Source organism: Medicago sativa, chromosome 4 (assembly GCF_051527215.1).
Source record: "Medicago sativa cultivar Bolivia chromosome 4, Bolivia_mono, whole genome shotgun sequence".
Taxonomy (NCBI): domain Eukaryota; kingdom Viridiplantae; phylum Streptophyta; class Magnoliopsida; order Fabales; family Fabaceae; genus Medicago; species Medicago sativa.
Genome location: NC_140752.1, coordinates 17,342,698 through 17,363,244, shown reverse-complemented (window position 1 = coordinate 17,363,244; position 20,547 = coordinate 17,342,698). Strand labels below are relative to the sequence as shown.

The following is a 20,547-nucleotide window of genomic DNA, read 5'->3' as shown; positions in this document are numbered from 1 at the left end:
ACATTTGACTTGATGAGAATTTAGATCATATAAAGCAAGCATAGACTTTTGCATCACCATTTCATTTCACTTGACTTTAGCTAAGCTGTGATTTTCATTTCACTTGCCTTAACATACATCACTGAAGCGATGATGTTTCAGCCAAATACGTACGGTGAAGCCATGATGCTTCAGCCAGATATGTACGGTGTGTTCTTAAGTTTCAGAGGGGAGGGCAATCAGGCGAATTTCATTTCACATCTCTATTCCTCTCTTCTATATGCTGGGATGTGTGTTTTCAGAGACGATGATAAGATTCAACAAGGAGATGAGATCTCAATCTCACTGTTGAGCGGAATTCGACAGTCAAGAATTTGTATAGTTGTTTTGTCTACAAACTATGCTAATTCAAGATCCTGTATGTTAGAGTTGGAGAAGATCATGGAAATTTGCAGATTCAGCGGTCTGGTGGTTGTGCCAGTGTTCTATGAGGTAGATCCCTCGGAAGTTCGTCATCAAAAAGGTTGGTTTGGAATAGCTTTTGAAAATCTTATCTTAGAAGTCTCAGTGAGTGAAACCACAAAGAGTAATTGGAGAAGAGACCTCATTGAAATTGCTGGCAAAGATGGGTTTGTAGTCACAGATTCCAGGTTATTTGCTTTTTTTTTTTTTTTTGGAATATTGTGTGTGATGCTTTCATATTCTTAGCTTCGGCTGGTAGTGCAATAATATCTCTATGTCCATTTTAACTGAATATCTCACGAAACTAATAAAGGGTATGACAGGTTTATGCTACAGAAATATTATGCAGGAGAAGTGTGTTACTTACTGGCTTAGTATTATTACTCTATTATTTCACTAGATGGTCTACCCGTGTATACATTGAAAATGTAGTAGTTAAAGCAAAATTATCTATTGTATATCCAACTTATAATCTTTATATTATAATAACAAATACATTTATATTCGAAGTTTCTCATGTCTACAAATTTTGGAAAATTTCTTTAAACACTACGGTGTTAACACTTCTACAATAAGAAAAATTGGATGATGATAATATTTCTACAATAAGAAAAAGAGTATTGCTAGCAACATTCTCTGCAAACACAACTGCAGCCGCACAAACAGCCGGAAAACAAACTCAAGCAGAAAAAATTTCAACAGACCTGCAGTGCACAACACAAAGCTGCAGGAAACAACATGAAAGGTATAAAAAAAACACAATACAGTAGCTGCTAAAACAGAAAAGTGCTAAATGCATCGGCAGTCAAAAACAAAAACAAAAACACAGTCGCCGCTCCAAACCCCTCAAAACTAAACTCATTTCCTTCCCATATAGTCAAACTGGTCCGACGACCACCCATAAAATAATCAACTAACTGTTTTCATAGGCCTTACCACACTAGATTAAAATTCTTGTAGCTCTTTTTATATTATCATCATCATCATCATCATCATCATCATCATCATCATCATAACTAAACTGTATTATCCAACTGACAGCAGTTACTGGGTAGATCCTTCTAGAGATTCTTTTGATGAAAACATATGTTTGAGGATGCTTATATACATACAATTGACTGTACACCTTATCATTGGTTCATATTTTATAGGAATGGAAGTGTTAATATCAAGAATATTGTTGAACATGTTAGCCGTTTGCTAGATAAGACAGACTTATTTGTTGTTGAATATCCAGTGGGTGTTGGATCTCGAGTGGAAGCTGCGACTCGGTTTATAGATTTCAAAAATTCAAAAGATGTTTTACTTTTAGGGATATGGGGAATGGGGGGCATAGGCAAAACAACCATTGCCAAAGCTATTTATAATAAAATTGGTATCAGATTTGAGGGAAGGAGCTTTCTTCTAAACATTAGGGAATTTTGGGAGACAGATACTAATCAAGTTTCTCTACAGCAACAAGTACTTTCTGATGTTTACAAAACAACAGAACTCAAGATACATGACATCGAATCAGGGAAAAATATATTGAAGGAAAGACTTGCCCAGAAAAGGGTACTTCTTGTGCTTGATGATGTGAATGAATTGGACCAACTAAATTCTTTGTGTGGAAGCCGCAAATGGTTTGGTCCTGGGAGTAGAATAATAATCACAACAAGAGATATGCATATTCTTAGAGGCAGTAGAGTTGACCGAGTGTATGCAATGCAAGAAATGAACAAAAGTGAATCTCTTGAGCTTTTCAGTTGGCATGCATTCAAGCAACCAAGTCCGGCAGAAGGTTTTGCTACACATTCAACAGATGTGATTGCTTATTCCGGGGGATTGCCACTAGCACTTCAAATTCTGGGGTCCTATTTGTCTGATCGTGAAGCAACAAAGTGGCAGATAGTTTTGGAGAAGCGTAAAAATTTTTCTCCCCATGATCAAGTACAGAAGATGTTAAAAGTAAGCTTTGATGGTTTAAAAGAGGTTGCAGAGAAAGAAATATTCCTTGATATTGCTTGTTTTTTGATTGGGATGGACAAAAAAGATGTAATACAAATATTAAATGGGTGTGGATATTTTGCTGAACTTGGAATTGAAGTCCTTGTACAGCAGTCCCTTGTAACTATTGACACTGGGAATAAGCTTAGAATGCATGATTTGTTGAGAGACATGGGAAGACATATAATTTATGAGGAATCACCATTTGATTCTGAGAAACGCAGTAGGTTGTGGTTCCATGAGGATGTGTTTGACATATTATCAATGTACAAGGTACGAACATATTAGAGAACTTCTTGTACGGTTATGTTACTGAAAAATACATCAATAAAGGAAGAGAACTAAGCATTGCTGAATCAGTTATTAACATACATCTTGATTGTTAATAATCATATAAAATATGAAAATTAATTTCATTCATGGTAGTTTTTTTCGTTTTTGCTACTTTCAAACTTCGAACTTAAGTTATTTGTTTTTTTTTTATTTTTTTACTTACAGGGAACAGAAGCTGTTAAGGGACTGGTTTTGGAGTTTCCAAGAGAACATTGTCTGGAAACCAAAGCATTTAAGAAGATGAATAAACTCAGATTGCTTCGCCTTGCTGGAGTGAAGCTTAAGGGAGATTTTAAATATCTTTCAGGAGATCTTAGGTGGCTATACTGGCATGGATTTCCAGAAACCTACGTTCCTGCAGAATTTCAGCTAGGAAGTCTAGTTGTTTTGGAATTAAAATATAGTAAGCTTAAACAAATATGGAATAAGAGCCAGGTAAAAATTCTGTTTAATATTTGCTCATGAAAGAATTACGTTCAATAAAATTTATATTTATCGTCTCTTCTTGGTCTTTAATTTTTGTATAGTGCACTCTTAGGAAGAAATTAGGCAAAGATTTTAGAATGACAATTTGGTGAATTAGGATATCCAAAGGTTGTACTATGTTTATCACTTATTGTCACTTTTAGAATGACAATTTGTGGGAAGTATTTTGTATATACCAACACTTTGATAAACAAAACAATTCAAAATATCACATTCACAAGTTGTATATTAGCTCCTAAACTTAATATTCGAAGCAGAATCCATACTGATATAACCATTAACCAGCCTTTTGGGATCAACAAAATTAACACTAAGCAACTAAGTGTCTCAGTGTTAAGGTTTAATGGAAAATAGCCATTCTTACAAATTCCAATCTTTTTTATTTCTAAGCTTATCTTACTTTTATTCTCTTGTGGTTTTATTTTCTTACAGATGCTAGAGAACCTAAAAGTTCTTAATCTCAGCCATTCTCTGGATTTGACTGAAACCCCAGACTTTTCATACGTGCCAAATCTTGAAAAGCTTATACTTGAAGACTGTCCAAGTTTGTCTACGGTCTCCCATAGCATTGGATCTCTGCATGAAATTCTTCTGATAAATTTGACAGACTGCACAGGTCTTCGGACACTTCCGAAAAGCATCTATAAATTAAAATCTCTTGCAACTTTGATTCTTTCTGGATGTTCTATGCTTGACAAATTGGAGGACTTGGAACAAATGGAATCATTGACAACCTTGATTGCAGATAAGACTGCTACACCAGAAGTGCCCTCTTCACTGGTAAGATCAGACATCCATTGATGATGTGTATTCTTTTCATTCAGTCTTGGATGTCACCTTCAAATAATTCAATATCCCCAGTTCAAACATCTGTGTCCATGTCATCGCTTTGAGTTTTCAAAGTATATGATTACCAATGTATAGTTTTTAATTTCCATCCGAAATCCTTTTCCAATACATTTTGTGAGCCGATATTATGGTGATTTTGTATATTGAAGAAAAGTGAACTCCCTCATTCAAGTTGGGGTACTCTCCTTTCTTCCATTTCCCTCTCATCCTTCCTAAAGCCTTTCTCTCCTAAACTCTTAACAAAGACTAAGTACGGTTGTCAATTGAAAACTAATAACAAAGAAACTGTTTCTTCAAAAAAAAAAAAAAAATAACAGAAATTGTGGGTGACTTCATACTTTGATGATTTATCAATGGCATCAAGAATCTGAACAACCATATATCTAAGTCGTGATTTGTTTTTTCTTCTTCTTTATGTTTCAGCCAAAGATGTACGATGTGTTCTTGAGTTTCAGAGGGGAAGACAATCGTCCAAGGTTCATATCACATCTCCATTCCTCTCTTCACAGTGCAGGGATTTATGCTTTCAAAGACGACGACGGGATTCAACGAGGAGATCAAATCTCGGTCTCACTGGGGAAAGCAATTGAACAGTCTAGAATTTCTATCGTTGTTTTGTCTACAAATTATGCCAATTCAAGATGGTGTATGTTAGAGTTGGAGAAGATCATGGAAGTTGGCAGAATGAACGGTCGGGTGGTTGTGCCAGTCTTCTATGATGTAGATCCCTCAGAAGTACGACATCAGAAAGGTCGGTTTGGAAAAGCTTTTGAAGAACTTTTATCAACTATCTCAGTGGATGAATCCACATATAGTAATTGGAGAAGACAACTCTTTGATATTGGTGGCATAGCTGGGTTTGTACTAGTAGGTTCCAGGTAATTTTTTTTTCTCTCTTCTAATCACTTTCTTTTAAACATTATAATTTAAAAAAATGTTCAATATGCGTATTAAAAAAAAATTATGAATAGTTTTTAAATCGAAATAAACATTGAAAATATTTTCTTTATGATTGTGAAGATACACTTGTTAACTTTTGCTTATCATAGACATCTCTAAAATAGTATCAATTGTTATATAATATCTTAATATAAAAGTATTTTTTTTAATCTAATATAGGTAGGTGTGTTCTTTAATCCTCCATTCAACTTTTATAAAATTGTTGATGTGTCCAGTTATTTGTGGAAGCAATGACTTGTGGCCTTCCAACTTCTACTTTTTTATTTTTTGCTTTTCCTTAGTTTAAGGTTTACAGACTAAATGCCATAATGTTGGTAGTATTCTAGAGGTGGAATTTTAATTGAATCACTCATTAAACTAAAGGATATGGTGGGTTAACACAACAACAAAATTGTGCAGAACAAGATGAGACCATAATGTGTATTGTATCTCCTTTTCCTATTTAAACTGTGTAGAAAAATAATATGAAAGTATTATTTCTTTGCTTTCTCATAGTATGAGAAGCACAAGCTTTAGTGAACTCGTAATTTGTTGTCATTTATTAGCAGCCAACACTTGAAATCTAAGAATAACTTTTGATTAATTTAAGAGTCACTAGTAAGTTTGCAAGTTTACGTGTATGTTCTGATATAATTAGTTGTGAAGTAAAAGATGAATACTATTAAGCCTCGAATACTATAAACCAACGTCAACCTACTAACGACTTCTCAGGAGGTAAAGGAACCAATTCCCAAGTATCACTGCTTTGGAGAGCACAAATCTCGTTAATTATTGCTTGCCTTCACTCAGTGTGGGATAATGCTTCGCCTGGAGATTTAGGAAAAGTAAACATAAGACAAGCAAATAAAATACAAAGGGGAAAAGCGATGATAGCACAAGTTAATGTAACAAAGAGATTGATTTCGAGCAGGACTTATACCTTTATGAATAGCAACAAAAACTTCTATGGTCGAATTCTATTTCAAGAGGACGCATACCATTACAAATAGAATTGCGAACATTTATGGTGGAATCCAGTAAAGGTGGTGGCGACAGAGGTGGGTCTGGAATAACATGTATCCTAACATGAACAATAAATGGTGTTTAACAACTGTGGTAAGTTTTGATGAGGTCATGGAGTGGGAGGCATTGCAGCCTACAAGAGGGTGTGTAGGAGGGGCCACGGGAGAAACAAAATTAGTGGGCTCAGGTGAGACAAACACGATAGGTTGAAGATGGGAGGTAGGCACATCGGCATGAAGAGGTCACGATAAACGTGAGTCAACCCAAAGTAAAGAACAAATTTTAAAAATGTAACATCGGCTGAAATGAGGTACCCGTCGAAGAGTAGAAAAGTAACAACGATAATCTTTTTGGGACCGATTATAACCAAAACACAATTTAATGACCGGGATGAGAGTTTGTCAAGACTAAGAGTAAGACTGTGAACAAAACATGTGGACCTAAAGACACATGGCAGAAGCAAGTGTAAAAAGTATTAGGAAAAATAACCAAGTGTGGGAGTTTATTTCCTAAGACCAATAAAGACATACAATTTATAAGATAACATGATGTTAGAACATCATCCCCCTAAAAGCGAGACGAAATTTCTTATGAAGTTGAAGAGTTCTAGTGGTTTCAATTAGAGATGTCGATTTTTGCATTTGGCTATCCCATTTTGTTGAGGTGAATGGGCTTAAGAAGAATGGCGAAGAATACCATTAGAGGCCATAAAATTTTGAAATTGTTGAGACAAATATTCTTTGGCATTATCACTACGCAAAAACCGAATAAACACTCCAAATTGAGTTTTAACTTCTTAATAAAGTTGTTCAAAAATATAGAATAGTTCAGATCTATTTTTCATTAAAATTGACCATGTGTGACGAGAAAAGTCATCAATAACAATGAAAATATTTGGACTCGTGTGGAAATATGATGCGAAGGTCCCTAAACATCAGAGTGAACTAAAACAAAAGATGACGATGCTCATTTATTGACTCGGTCGGAAAAAATGACTACGAGTGTGTTTCCCTAACTAGCACGATTTGCAATGCAAACTAGATAGTTTGGAAAGACTAGGGACCAACCTTTGAAGTTTGGAGAGACTTGGATGACCCAACTGAGCTTGAATAGTAAGATGGGAATGTTGAATTTTGACACAAGTAATGTTTTGATGAAATTCTGAATTTTTGGCTTTGGGTAAATAGTGAGTTGATTTGCTGAAATCGTTAGGAAATTTGCAGTATTGTTTCTATGTCCCAGTTCTGCCTAGATTTGGAGTCGATCTGTGCAAATCGTGAGGCAATCTGCTGACAGCTGGAAACAACTATTGTACTACACCAACAGATCGTGAGGCGATTTGGCCTGTTTCTGCACACTTCCTTAGCAATATTTTGTCACTCCTAGAAAATGAAAGGAGAGAACTTTTAGGCAACTTAGAGGCTAAAGGTTGAAGGTTTTAGGGTGAGATTCAAAGGTTCAAGATGTGAATCTTGGAAAACTAGAAGAGTGGATTCTTGGGAAAGGGTTTATGCCTTTCAGGGAGAAATTTAAGGGATGGGAAACACATGATATGAGAGTTTTTAGAGCAAGTTGAGTGAATCTTAGGAGAACAAAAGAGAATATTCAGGGAAAATCAAAGCTTAAAAGTTGATTCCTTTTGGGGGTTAGAATATAGAGTTGGGGAAACACCATGAGTAGTGAAATTATTGAGTCTCTTGTTCACAGGAAGAGATTCAAAAAAAGGCTAGAAATTAGGATTGCTCTTGGAGAGCGTGTTGAAACTCTTGTATCTCTTTATAAAGAACTTATTAATAGTGAAGTTGAGAGATCTCTCTCTCCTCCAAATGCAAGTCATTGTTGAGCCGAAATAGGTGAACAAATCCTTGGCGTGTTGTTATCTATTCTCTAGTCTCTTGTTGTTCTTTGGTTTTTATTGTGGTTTTGCTTTGCACTTGGTTTCTAGATTAGATCTAGATCTGTTGTTTTTGCCTGTGACTGTTTTGGTTATTGGTTGTCATGCCATTGATACTTTGCCCGACACATCTTTCTCAAGTGAGCATCATGGTAACCAAATTTGGTATCTTAGAGATGGAAGAAAGCTTGGTTCAATTTTATGGAAGCATTCAAGGGTGATGTAGTCTGGAAAGGCGGAGGTAAGAATACTCATGTTCAACCTTAAAATAATCAAGGCAAGTCTGGTCCACATATTCAAGGGTGAGGCAGTGCTGATATAATTGGTACTAGCTTGGAGAGCACGACCTTGTTTTCCTCCCATTTTCTTCCACTTTGGAAGTTTTCCATGGAGCTTCCAGCGTATCATCAGTGTGTTGTGGATGGATGCAACGGTTGCACCATGATTTCTTTCCATATGTCTTTCCTTCATTACTTAGTAACCAGTGCATGGATTTCAATAACAAAAGCAAATTTATCGAGCCACTTTTCTTCTGACTTCTAAAAAGGTTTCCCGAAGTGTTGGCAATGGAATTTTCTCAAGTATTCTGCCTTGGACTTCATCAACACAATTATTAAGACCAACCAAAAACACAAATACTCTATCATTCTCTCGTCTCTTAAGAAACAAAACATTGTCTTCAGTGGACCACCAATTATATCATCATAGCATAGATCCAATTCCTGTCATAAAGTCATCAACTATTTATAAGAAGTGGTCAGCTCTCTGTAACTTTGTTTGGCAAGCCACAATCATAATTTGAGATTAAAAAAATTTGAGAAGTGTTCTGAATATTAGAATATGCGGCTTTGACATCATCCCAGACATCTTTTGTAGTTGGCAAGAACATCTAAGCTTTCCAATTGCTTTGTCCATAATGCTAAGCAGCCAACTTATAATTGTAGAAATATTAGACTTCCAGAACCAGTAATTTGGATCTGTTGCTGTATTCATCCGTATTACCTCCATGATGAAACCAAATATTCCCTAACCGTCTATAATTAGTCTTACGGTTTTGGACCACTACATGTAATTTTTTCCATTGAGGCGCTGAACTTCAAACTTGAGGGGAATAGGATAACCCTCTTGGCCGAAGAAATTAGAGTCATCATTACCATTTGGACCATTCCAGCCACTTCTGCCAAGGCCGTCGTGCTAGGGCCACCTCCTCCAGGACCGCCACCATCGGGACAGCCATTAATGATGATGGTCTAAGACCGGGCCAGTGTTATCGCTGGCATTGTTGTTGGTGATAACTGGTACGCCGCCATTAGCGTTTGTTGTGAATAATTTATTTTAATTATTATCAGTAGTGGTTATGTGTCTTGGGCCATTAGTTTATTAGTCTTCATTAAGTTACATCAGCCTATATAAACTCATTACTGGTTGTAAATTACTCAGAACTTTGAAATATATTTAGTTTTCACATGGTATCACAAGCTCTCGTTCTTAATTGTGATCTAAAACCCTAGCCACCTTAATTGTGGTCTTTTTCTTGCCTTAATTGCAGAATTTTTCCCTGTTCACTGTGTCTCAATTCACAACCAGCCGTAAACACCCAACCTGTCACTATTCACTCAGCCACATAGCAACGTGTTTCCCCGATTTCCTTCGCGTTTTAAACAACACTGCCACCACCATCATTATCGCCGGGCCAAAACCGGTAAAACCCTAAAACTTCGCCGTCATCCGTGGTCTCACACTCCGATCAAGCACCACAACGCTCTGGTGACCCTTACTGCGCGTGAACCCACGCGCCATCCTAGGAGCCGCCATTATCTGTCATTTTCCGCCAGGTTGCAAATCGAAACATCCTTTATCCGTTTTGGGTACTCAATCTCAGATCCAGGCACTTTTATCCGTGGGTCATTTGATTCTCGCTCTGTTTGAATTTTTTTACTCATCAATGGCAGGCTCTAATGAAGTAGTGATCAATGACAAAACTGAAACAGGTGATTACAAATCTCAAGAATTACCAACCATACCTTCATCTTACAAATTACATGAGAAAAATTATTTGAATTGGTCTCACTCCTAGAATAGTTGGGTGTACGTCGTTTGTCCATATCTATAGTGATTGTAGAGGGAAACTTGATCCTAGAGCCGTAAAATGTGTCTTTATAGGGTATTCTTCTACCCAAAAGGGTTACAAATGTTATCACCCACCATCTCACAAATTCTTTCTCAATGTCACCTTCCATGAACAAGAAAGTTACTTTGTTCATACTTATCTTCAGTGGGAGAATTCATGCAAGGAAGACTCTTCTACTTCCTGACCTTAATCTAGGACTAGAAGTTGAGGTTGAAACTGGAGGTGACAATGTTGAGACCTAAGTTGATTCTGAAAATCATGTAAATGTTGAAGCCAATGAAAATACACGAAGAAAGACCATTCCTGAATCTACCCATGTCCAAGAGTCTGATCCGACATTACATGAGGTAACTTTGCTTGACCCCTCAAATTCTTGTGATTCAAATTCTGAATTTTCTAACGCAAATGAACCAGAATCCAGCCCAAAAGAGCATAAGAAACGAAAATCTAGAGAAGTACCACCAATAGATTTTGAAAACTTACTTCTTCCAGTTGCCCTTATAAAATATCCTAGAACTTGTACCAATAAGCCACTCTACCCTCTATCCAACTACCTGTGCTTTAAACAATAATCACCTACCTATAAGCCTTCCTCACCAACCTAAACACTACCATTATACCTACCTCTTTATCTGAGGCATTGTTTGATAGGAAATGCAAACAAGCCATGGACATGGAAATGGAGGCACTTGATAAGAAGAATACTTGGGAATTGGTTACTTTACCAAATGGAAAGAAACATGTAGGGTGCAAATGGGTATACACTATAAAATACAAGGCTGATGGTTCTATTGAGAGATACACTCAGACTAATGGAGTAGATTACTCAGAGTCATTTGCTCCAGTTGCAAAAATGAATATTGTCAGGGAGGTATTATCTTTATCAGCTATCTACAATTGAAACTTGCACGAATTTGATGTGAAAAATGCCTCGTTCATGGAGAACTTGAAGAAGAGATCTACATGAATGTGCCCTCTAGATCGTGTGAACATACTGATGTCAACACCATGTGCATGTTAAAAAATGCTTTATATGGGCTAAAGCAATCACCACATGCATGGTTTGGGAGATTCACTAAAGTTATTGTAGGTTTGAGCTTCAAACAAAGCCAAGGAGACCATGCTTTATTTTACAAACACTCCAAGACAGGGAGAGTAACCGTGTTGTTGGTATATGTGGACGACATTATAGTGACATGCGATGATGAAGAGGAGGAATGATTGTTAGGCCAACACTTAACCAAAGAGTTTGAGATCAAGACCTTGGGAAAATTAAAGTAGTTTTTGGGAATTGAAGTGACTCATTATAAAAAAAGAATTTTCATATCTCAACAGAAATACATTACTGGTCTTCTGCATGAGACTGGCAAGACAACATGCAAGCCTGCAAGTATACCAATTGATCCAAATGTGAAGTTGGGGAATGCAAAAGTTGTTGCAGTTGATAAAGAAATGTATCAAAGGTTAGTCAGCAAGCTTATATGCCTATCACTTATTAGACTTGATTTTGCTTTTGATGTAAGCTTAGTCAGCCAATTCATGCACCACCCAAAGGAGATTCACTTACAAGCCGCGCTTTGAATTGTGCAATTAATATTTGAAAGGAACTCCAAGTAGAGGAATTTTGTTCAAACGGAATGGAAGTGTTGGACTTGAAGCATACACTGATGCTGACTATGCAGGGTCAATTCTGGATAGGAGATTGACTACAGGATATCACACTGTTGTGTATCACTTGTGGTTATTCACCAGCCACACCACGACATGTGGTGGTCATAAAGGCTATTTTTAGAATCATATATGGAACAACTGTTGTTGTCTTCCATGGATTGTATTGTGCCATTATAGAGACAAGAAAAAAGAGGTCGCGATATGAGATGAATCATGAAAGGGTGAGTCTTGCGGTTAACTAGTTGGAGACTTTTAAGTTGTATTGAATTGTATTGTGTCATTAGAGAGACAAAAAAGAGGTCACGATATGGGATGAATCGTGAAAGGATGAGTCTTGCAGTTAACTAGTTGGAGACTGTTAAGTTGTATCGAACCATATGGATCATGATACCAAATGAGGAAGTATGAGAACACAGAGAAATAATACCTTCATATTTTATTTCTAGACTCTGAGACTCTTTATAGAGGAAAAGAGGATACAACGCGTTTATTTGACAAGACCAATAAGCTAGTGTATAGCTTATAGCGTATATCTTATAAGCTCACATGATTAAAAATATTATGTTTGGTAACTGACATTTCATCGCAAAATTATAGTTTATTTTCCTAGGTTATAGTTTTTTTTTTTTCTTTCCAGACACTACATCAAGTTACGTTGAGTTTATAGCTTACCATAATTATTGAATATCTTAAACAATTCATAAATGATTCGTCCCTAGTTTTAAAACTCCAAAGTTTCGTGGTGGAAGTTCTTTTGATGTTCTAATCATTTCCTACAAAATTATGGAACACAAGTTGACCTATGAGTATACGTTCACTCGAAACAAAATTGCAATTTTGCATGTTTTGGTTGAAAAATCAAAATAAACTGAGGCGTGGTTGGAATTCTATCAAACTTTGCAGATGCTCTCTAAGTATGTTCATAGAGGTTTCTACCAATAACCGACTCAAAATTTTATTTCTAGGTCGAGATCCGTCGCTTGTACTGAGATTCTTACTTTACGTAAAAAGTCATATTTTATTGTCTTAAAGATTCCTGCAAAAAGTCATGAAAATTCATCGTCTAGGCCACTTATCTGGACCTTATACCTACAGGAAAAAATAAGAGGTTAAAAATAGGAATAATCTCAAATTATAAGGGTAGAATCTGTTTTTTTGTACTACAGGGTCATTTTCAGACTTCACGTATAAGACATGGTCAATTTGAACAATTAACACTAAATTTGATTGTGAATTAAGAATATTCTTTTATATCTTTTAATAGTGGATAACTATTTAATTTTTATTAAATACTTTTTTTTGACAAATTTTATGAAATACTCCCTCTAGTCTTTTTTTTATATGTTCGTTGAATAATTAATGTATCTGGTCTACATTGAAAAACAGATACATTAATTATTCAATGAACCTAAAAAAGAATCTTTTTTATATATGAGATCGGAGGGAGTACTTTAATTAGCTTTACATGTATTAGTCATCACTCATCATCCATCAACTATGAGCTATAAGTTATCACTAATCAGTTATAAACTATAATCCATCAACTATCAGTTATAAGTTATCAGTAATCAGGTATAAACTATAAACTAGCTTGTAAGTTATTCACTATTTTTGCCAAACACAGCCTAATGTCTCATAATGGCTAATAAAGACAGAATCAATGAGAAAAAAGACAATAAACTATAATAAAATCTTCAAATTTTCTACACATACATTCCCATAATCCTATTTGTAGAAATTACTCTATAAATTGGGAGTTGTTTATTTCAATGAGAATGGTGCTCCTTTTATAGGAGAGAATACAACTAATCAACTCCTTAATTTAAGGAGTGACATAATGAAAAATAAACAACCATTAGAATAGTATAATAATAAATGGGAATAATATATATTTCAACACTATTGCTACGCATTTTTTCCTCTTTAAGATATGCATTAATGACATATACATTGGGGAATGCTTATACATACAACTAACTGTGCACCTTCCTTAAAAAAAAAACTGTGCAGCTTATCATTGGTTAATATTTTATAGGAATGAAAGTGCAGCTGTAAAGAATATTGTTGAATATGTCACCCGTTTGCTGGATAGGACAGAGTTATTCGTTGCTGAACATCCAGTAGGAGTAGAACATCGTGTGCAAGCTGCAACTAAGCTATTGAACATCCAAAAATCAGAAGATGTTTTACTTCTAGGGATTTGGGGTATGGGGGGTATGGGTAAAACAACCCTTGCCAAAGCCATTTATAATCAAATTGGTAGCAAATTTGAGGGAAGGAGCTTTGTTCTAAATATCAGGGAATTTTGGGAGACAAATACCAATCTAGTTTCTCTACAGCAAAAGGTACTTTGTGATGTTTACAAAACATTAACATTCATGATACGTGACATAGAATCAGGGAAAAATATATTGAAGGAAAGACTTTCCCAGACTAGTGTACTTCTTGTGCTAGATGATGTGAATAAATTGGACCAGCTAAAGGCATTGTATGGAAGCCGTGAATGGTTTGGTCCGGGGAGTAGAATTATCATCACAACAAGAGATAAGCATCTTCTTAGTTCGTGTCCAGTTGATGAAGTGTATACAATAGAAGAAATGGATGAAAGTGAATCTCTCAAGCTTTTCAGTTGGCATGCATTCAAGCAATCAAGTCCAAAAGAAGATTTTGCTAAACATTCAACAGATGTGATTGCATATTCTGGGGGATTGCCACTAGCACTTGAAGTCATTGGGTCATATTTGTCTGATTGTAAAATAACAACAGAGTGGGATAGTGTTTTGGAGAAACTCAAATGTATTCCTCATGATGAAGTACAGGAGAAACTAAAAGTAAGCTTTCATGGTTTAAAACATTTTACAGAGAAACAAATATTTCTTGATATAGCTTGTTTCTTTATTGGGATGGACAAAGAGGATGCGATCCAAATATTGAATGGGTGTGGGTTTTTTGCTGATGATGGAATTAAAGTCCTTGTTGAGAGAGCCCTTGTAACTGTTGACAATGAGAACAAACTTAGAATGCATGATTTGTTGAGAGACATGGGAAGGCAAATCATTTTTGAGGAATCACCAGAAGATCCTGAGAAGCGCAGTAGGTTGTGGCGGCATGAGGAAGTGTTTGATATATTAGAAAAGCGTAAGGTAATTACTAATTAGAGAACTTCTTGTATAGTTTATGTATATTATAATAAAATAAAACAACAATGTAAACAAATTATAAATTTATGAAAATTAGTTTCGTTCATTATATTTTGTTTTTGGTTAATTATATGGGTTTCAAATTTCAAAATTAATCTATTTGTTATTTGTTTCTATGATATATATTTTTTTTTAATTTCAGGGAACAGAAGGTGTCAAGGGACTGGCTTTGGAGTTGCCGACAAGAGATTGTTTGGAAACAAAAGCATTTAAGAAAATGAATAAACTCAGATTACTTCGCCTTGCTGGGGTGAAGCTTAAAGGAGATTTTAAATATCTTTCAGGAGATCTGAAGTGGCTGTACTGGCATGGATTTCCAGAAACCTACATTCCTGCAGAATTTCAGCTAGGAAGTCTAGTTGTTATGGAATTAAAATATAGCAAGCTTATACAAATATGGAATAAGAGCCAGGTAAACATTATGTTTAATATTTGCTCACGAAAGAATTACATTCAATAAAATTTATATTTATTGTCTCTTCTTGGTCTTTAATTATTGTATGGTGAACTTTTAGGAAGAAGTTATGCGATGCTTTTAGATTGGTGGATTAGGATATGCCTCAAAGTTGTTATATGTTCATCATTTATTTATAAGTATCATTTGCCAATTTCACACATACTAAGAAAATTAAGCAGAGTATTAAATTTGTCCATTTTGTGTAGAGGAGCAATAGAGTAAACACAAGAAAGAAGGTAACTGTATATAACACAAATCAATCAAATGACACAATTGTCATATTGATTTCTTTCTGTCTTTATAACATTGCGCGTGATTCATGGTTTAATAAATAGTAAGCATGCCATGTTAAGTGCAGCATCTTGCAACATTTCTGTTACATACATGTAAAATGTCTCATGTCTATTACACCTCACTAACAACGGACAAGTTGGGGAAGTAACTTGTATATATAAACACTTTCATAAACAAAACAACTCAAATCATCACTTTCACAAATTATATATTATCTGGTAAATTTAATATTCAAAGCAGAATCAATACTTATATGCTCATTAACACAATCAACACCAATAAGAAAGTGCTTGATATATCCAAGTGTCAAGGTTTAGTGGAAAATAACCATTCTTCCAAATTCCAATTGATTTTTTTTCTTTCCAAGCTTCTCTTACTATTATTCTCGTGCTTTTATTTTCTTGCAGATGCTAGCAAATCTAAAAATTCTTAATCTTAGTCATTCTCTGGATTTGACCGAAACACCAGACTTTACCTACATACCTAATATTGAAAAGCTGGTGCTCAAAAACTGTCCAAGTTTGTCTACGGTCTCCCATAGCATTGGATCTCTACATAAAATTCTTGTGATAAATTTGAGAGACTGCACAGGTCTTCGGAAACTTCCAAGAAATATCTATAAATTAAAATCCCTAGAGACTTTGATTCTTTCTGGGTGTTCAATGATTGAGAAATTGGAGGAGGACATAGAACAGATGGAATCGTTGACAACCTTGATTGCGGATAAGACTGCTATAACAAAAGTGCCTTTTTCAATTGTAAGATTGAAAAGCATTGGATATATTTCTTTAAGTGGCTTTAAAGGATTTTCTCATGATGTATTCCCTTCTCTCATTCGGTCTTGGATGTTGCCATCAAATAATGTGATATCTCAAACATCTGTGTCTGTGTCATCACTTGGCACTTCCGAGGACCTTCAAAAACTTCGAATTCTTTGTGTGGAGTGTCGTACAGATCTACAACTAACTGAAGATATAGCAAGATTTTTGGATGTATTAAAAGCCACAAATTGTGAGAACTTGGAAGCAAGTGCAAGTTCAACTACATCAGAGATCTCTGATATGTATGCTTCTCCCTTTATTGATGATTGCCTTGGTCAAGTTTGCATTTCAGGGTCAAAGAATCACTTGAAATCTCTCTTAATTCGAATGGGAACAAAATACCACGTCTCTAATATTGCTGAAGACAGTTTTCTACAGGTTTGAATATTTTTTCCGTTTATCTTACATAAGGATGATAAAATAAATTACTTATTAAATGATTATATATAGGATATGTCATTTTATATATCTTACGTAGGGGTGATAAAATAAATTTCTTATTGATAATGATTTTTTTTTCCTTTGATCCTCTTAATTTTTAATTTGAGGCATTTAAACATTTGTTCATTGTATAGACTACAGATGGGACTTCAGATTCATTTTTGCTCCCCTGTGACGATAAATTTAATCGGTTAATCTTCAGTTGCAATGGTTGTTCTATAATATTTGATGTCCCAACAATGAACGGGAGTAACCTGAAGAGTATGATGTTGTTCGTTGTCTATTACTCTTCCCCAGAAAACATAACATCAGAAGGTTGCCAAGGTATGTTAATCATAAATTACACAAAGACAACAATTCAAGCATATAAAAGAGATACACTAACCTCCTTTGAGGATGAGGATTGGCAGAGCATAATATCAAATCTAGAACCTGGTAACAAAGTGAAGGTTATGGTTGTTTTTGGGGAGGGTTTCATTGTTAAGAAGACTATATTATCTCTCTTATATGATGAACCAGTCGACAAAGAAATGCAACGTTGTTTTGTAGTAGACGAGGAGGATGTTATTGTTTCTGGAAATGACGATAATAATGTTAGTGTTTCTGGAGGTGATAATGAATCCGTGAACCGCTTTGGTGAAGGGTTCACTGTGAACCACATGTTGATCACCAAGCGCACTGATGGGTTGTATGCTGATGTCGTGGGACTGGTACAACTAATACATGACCCTGACCAGCCTGCAGAGGCAGTAGCCGAGGAGATTCCTGCAGCTGAAGCAGAGTGTGATAAGGAGCAGCAGGCTCCTCCAACTGATGATCAGCTTGAGCATCAGGCAGAAGTAGTAGCACCTGTGGGCATTGGACCGGCCTTAACTCCGATTTTGGATGCTCTCAGAGAGCTCAAGGTTGATTTTGTGGGACTAGAGCAGACTGTTACTGCTAGGTTGAATGCAGTAGAGGTCAGATTAGAGGTACTTGAGGATGTCATTACCAAAATACCGCGTGGGTCGAGTTCTGACTAAGGTATCAGTATTGTACACCCAATGTCCTGTTAGTTGTAATTGAACCTAAGATACCAGTTTCAGTTTTATATAGTTATCTGAATTCTTAATATATTATGTTTCCAAATTTGAATAGAATTTAGAATTCATTTCGTCGTTCTATTATGTTTCCTAGCTACTTGTAGTTGTAGTAGGTATGCATTTGGGGGCTGCCTTGCATACTTATTCAAATATCTTGGTGATGTTAGTGCGCATTACACATGAACATTATATGACCCTCTTACATATACTTTTACTTTATGTTTTATTGTTTATAATTGTTGACTCATGAAGTCATTTGAACCTATTAAAGTGGTGTAGTCGATAGAGAATCTTATGTGACATAATCAAGAAAGTGTCTTGATGGATACCCTTTCCTCATACCACCTGGTGAGGGAGACCTTCTTACGATGTTAGTGAGGGAGCCTGTTAGGACATTAGAGTCTAGTTCTAATTGTACTTATTCCTCCTATGGTTAGTTTAAATACATTCATGAGATTTTGTATTACTTATTTGACATTGTATTGGGTACTAGGTATGTTATATTGTTATTTGCAGGCGAACTTTGTGAGGATTACTTGGATACATTGATGCTTCATACATGGATGGTAACAAAAGGCACCGAGGTTTGGGAAATCCATTTGAAGCATTAAAAGCTTCATGTAGTGGAAATGAGTTTGGACTATTGTTTTTATGAACATCCTCATACAAAGGCCTCCATTGCAGGTTCTTCACCCTCAGGCGCATGATTACTCGGATTAGCTGTTGCACATTGTCTAGGTAATTATATTGTTATTCATTGACATCCAATAAAACTATTTGTAGCTACTGTCAATATAGTGTTTACTCGAAATTTTCAATATAAAATACTAGAAGACCTTATCTTTAAGAGTAGATACTCGTTTTAGTCTCATGTATGAAAATTGCAAATACATCCCAATTGTCTATTTTATGTGTAATTTTATGGACTAAATTGACTAATGAAAGATGAATTGGAGGACTAAATTGACTAACAAAAGACACATTTGATGATCAAAATGGTTAAACTAAAGAGCCACCGAATACTGCAACACTTACGGAACACAAATTTGATAATATAATTCCAAATTACTGTTAAAAGATACTTCAGTGATCAGATTTTAAAAGATTTTAAAAATTCAAAAAAATTGTTTTTTTCATACATTTTTAATTTTGTATACTTCGAAAAAATTGTGATTTTACCAGTTATGCAGATATGACATAAAACTGCCAAGGTGTTTTTAAAGGATCGGAAACTTCACAGACAATGTGCGAGTGCGACAGCTGAACCAAGTACTCATGCCTGAAGTTTAAAATATCACGAGGAGGTCCCTGTACTGCCAAATATGTTGAACATCGTGCTGAGTCTTTTTCGATGGTCCTAAGGATATGTCTGTCCTAAGGTCGTTTCATCAGGACCATGTCGTGATGCAGTTCAGTTATGCTAAATTTTGGTTTTATGTTATATCAAATTTTATAATTAAAGTGACAAAGATTCAATGATTGCAGGACCTTGGTTCTCTGAAGGCGGTGATCTGTAGACAGAAAATGAGAGATGGTTAGATCATGATTACATACAGAGCATGGTAGTCTCTTTTGCTGAGAGGTGGCTATAGTTTCCACCACTGTGCGGGGAGATGTCGATCAAGTTTTATTTTTTTTGCATAATGTCTGGAGAGGTAGACATTTAACATAAAATAATTCTTGATCTTACAATTTATGATTTTTCAAACAAATTGAAATGAAATGACATCATTTTTTTCTTGTATATTCTGTCATTTAATTTGATGTAATCGGTGGATGTTAGTTCAACTGGAAGGTTCTCAGCGCTCACTCTTAAACACTCTCAAACTTCAATGTCTAGCTAGCTTACTTGAAAGGCGATATACGGGGGATCAACAATCCTATCCTGTAAGTCTCAAAGGGACCGGACAACATTAAAATCTACATGTAATAAGCCTTATGATGCTATTGTAACATACTAACATTATTAATCAACATATATAAGGCTTATTTTCTGACTTTGGTCATCTATAACTAGCTCCATCTCGTCCATCAAGTCATGAAGTTTTATAATCCTTTTACTTTTCTCAAGGTACTTGGCTAAGCACTTCTTCACATTGTACCTGCTCTGCTTTAATGCATCTGATGACATGTTATCCGCCGTTGATTCTGTGAGCTTCAAGCCTGATTTAGAAGCCATTGAATTGAAGATATGATATATATGTGAAAGGAGATGTGTCTCAATTTATATCCATAGCTATTTGTACGTACATTATGAATTTATTTTCATGAGATAACTTTTTTTTTTTTGGTGAAATTGGGGGCTATGCATAGGCCAATGAGCCTTTCCAGGTCGGAATTATTGGTGTCATTATTTTCTTCTGTCTGTCTAGTTGTGGTGTTATGCTATGTTAATATTCACGTGTGATTCTATCACGGTGAGAATATGTGAATGTAACGTTACTTTCTTAATCAAGGAATCTCTAAATTAAAAAGGGATTCGATGAATTTAAAATAAAA

At 35.4% G+C, this 20,547-nt stretch overlaps 1 protein-coding gene and 1 pseudogene across 3 annotated transcripts in view; one reads left to right on the top strand and one right to left on the bottom strand.

The window, feature by feature from the left end:
• LOC146926833 (disease resistance protein RPP2A-like) overlaps window positions 1-20,547 on the bottom strand; it is a 90,915-nt pseudogene that overhangs the window by 40,704 nt on the left and 29,664 nt on the right. The gene's annotated exons all lie outside the window — the stretch shown is intronic.
• On the top strand, window positions 59-20,388 carry LOC146926837 (disease resistance protein RPP2A-like). Of its 2 annotated transcripts, XM_085700290.1 has the most exons (15): window positions 59-629; window positions 1,593-2,700; window positions 2,926-3,195; window positions 3,679-4,026; window positions 4,519-4,973; window positions 13,789-14,896; window positions 15,096-15,365; window positions 16,112-16,903; window positions 17,101-17,989; window positions 18,328-18,480; window positions 18,565-18,786; window positions 19,239-19,427; window positions 19,534-19,703; window positions 19,832-19,935; window positions 20,120-20,388. In XM_085700290.1, the coding sequence occupies exons 1-9, from the start codon at window positions 130-132 to the stop codon at window positions 17,986-17,988; spliced, it is 5,739 nt and encodes a 1,912-aa protein (XP_085556416.1). In that variant the 5' UTR covers window positions 59-129; the 3' UTR covers window position 17,989; window positions 18,328-18,480; window positions 18,565-18,786; window positions 19,239-19,427; window positions 19,534-19,703; window positions 19,832-19,935; window positions 20,120-20,388. The 2 variants fall into 2 exon arrangements, with proteins under 2 accessions (XP_085556416.1, XP_085556415.1); XM_085700289.1 differs by lacking the exons at window positions 59-629; window positions 18,328-18,480 and having other exon boundaries at window positions 1,356-2,700; window positions 20,120-20,385.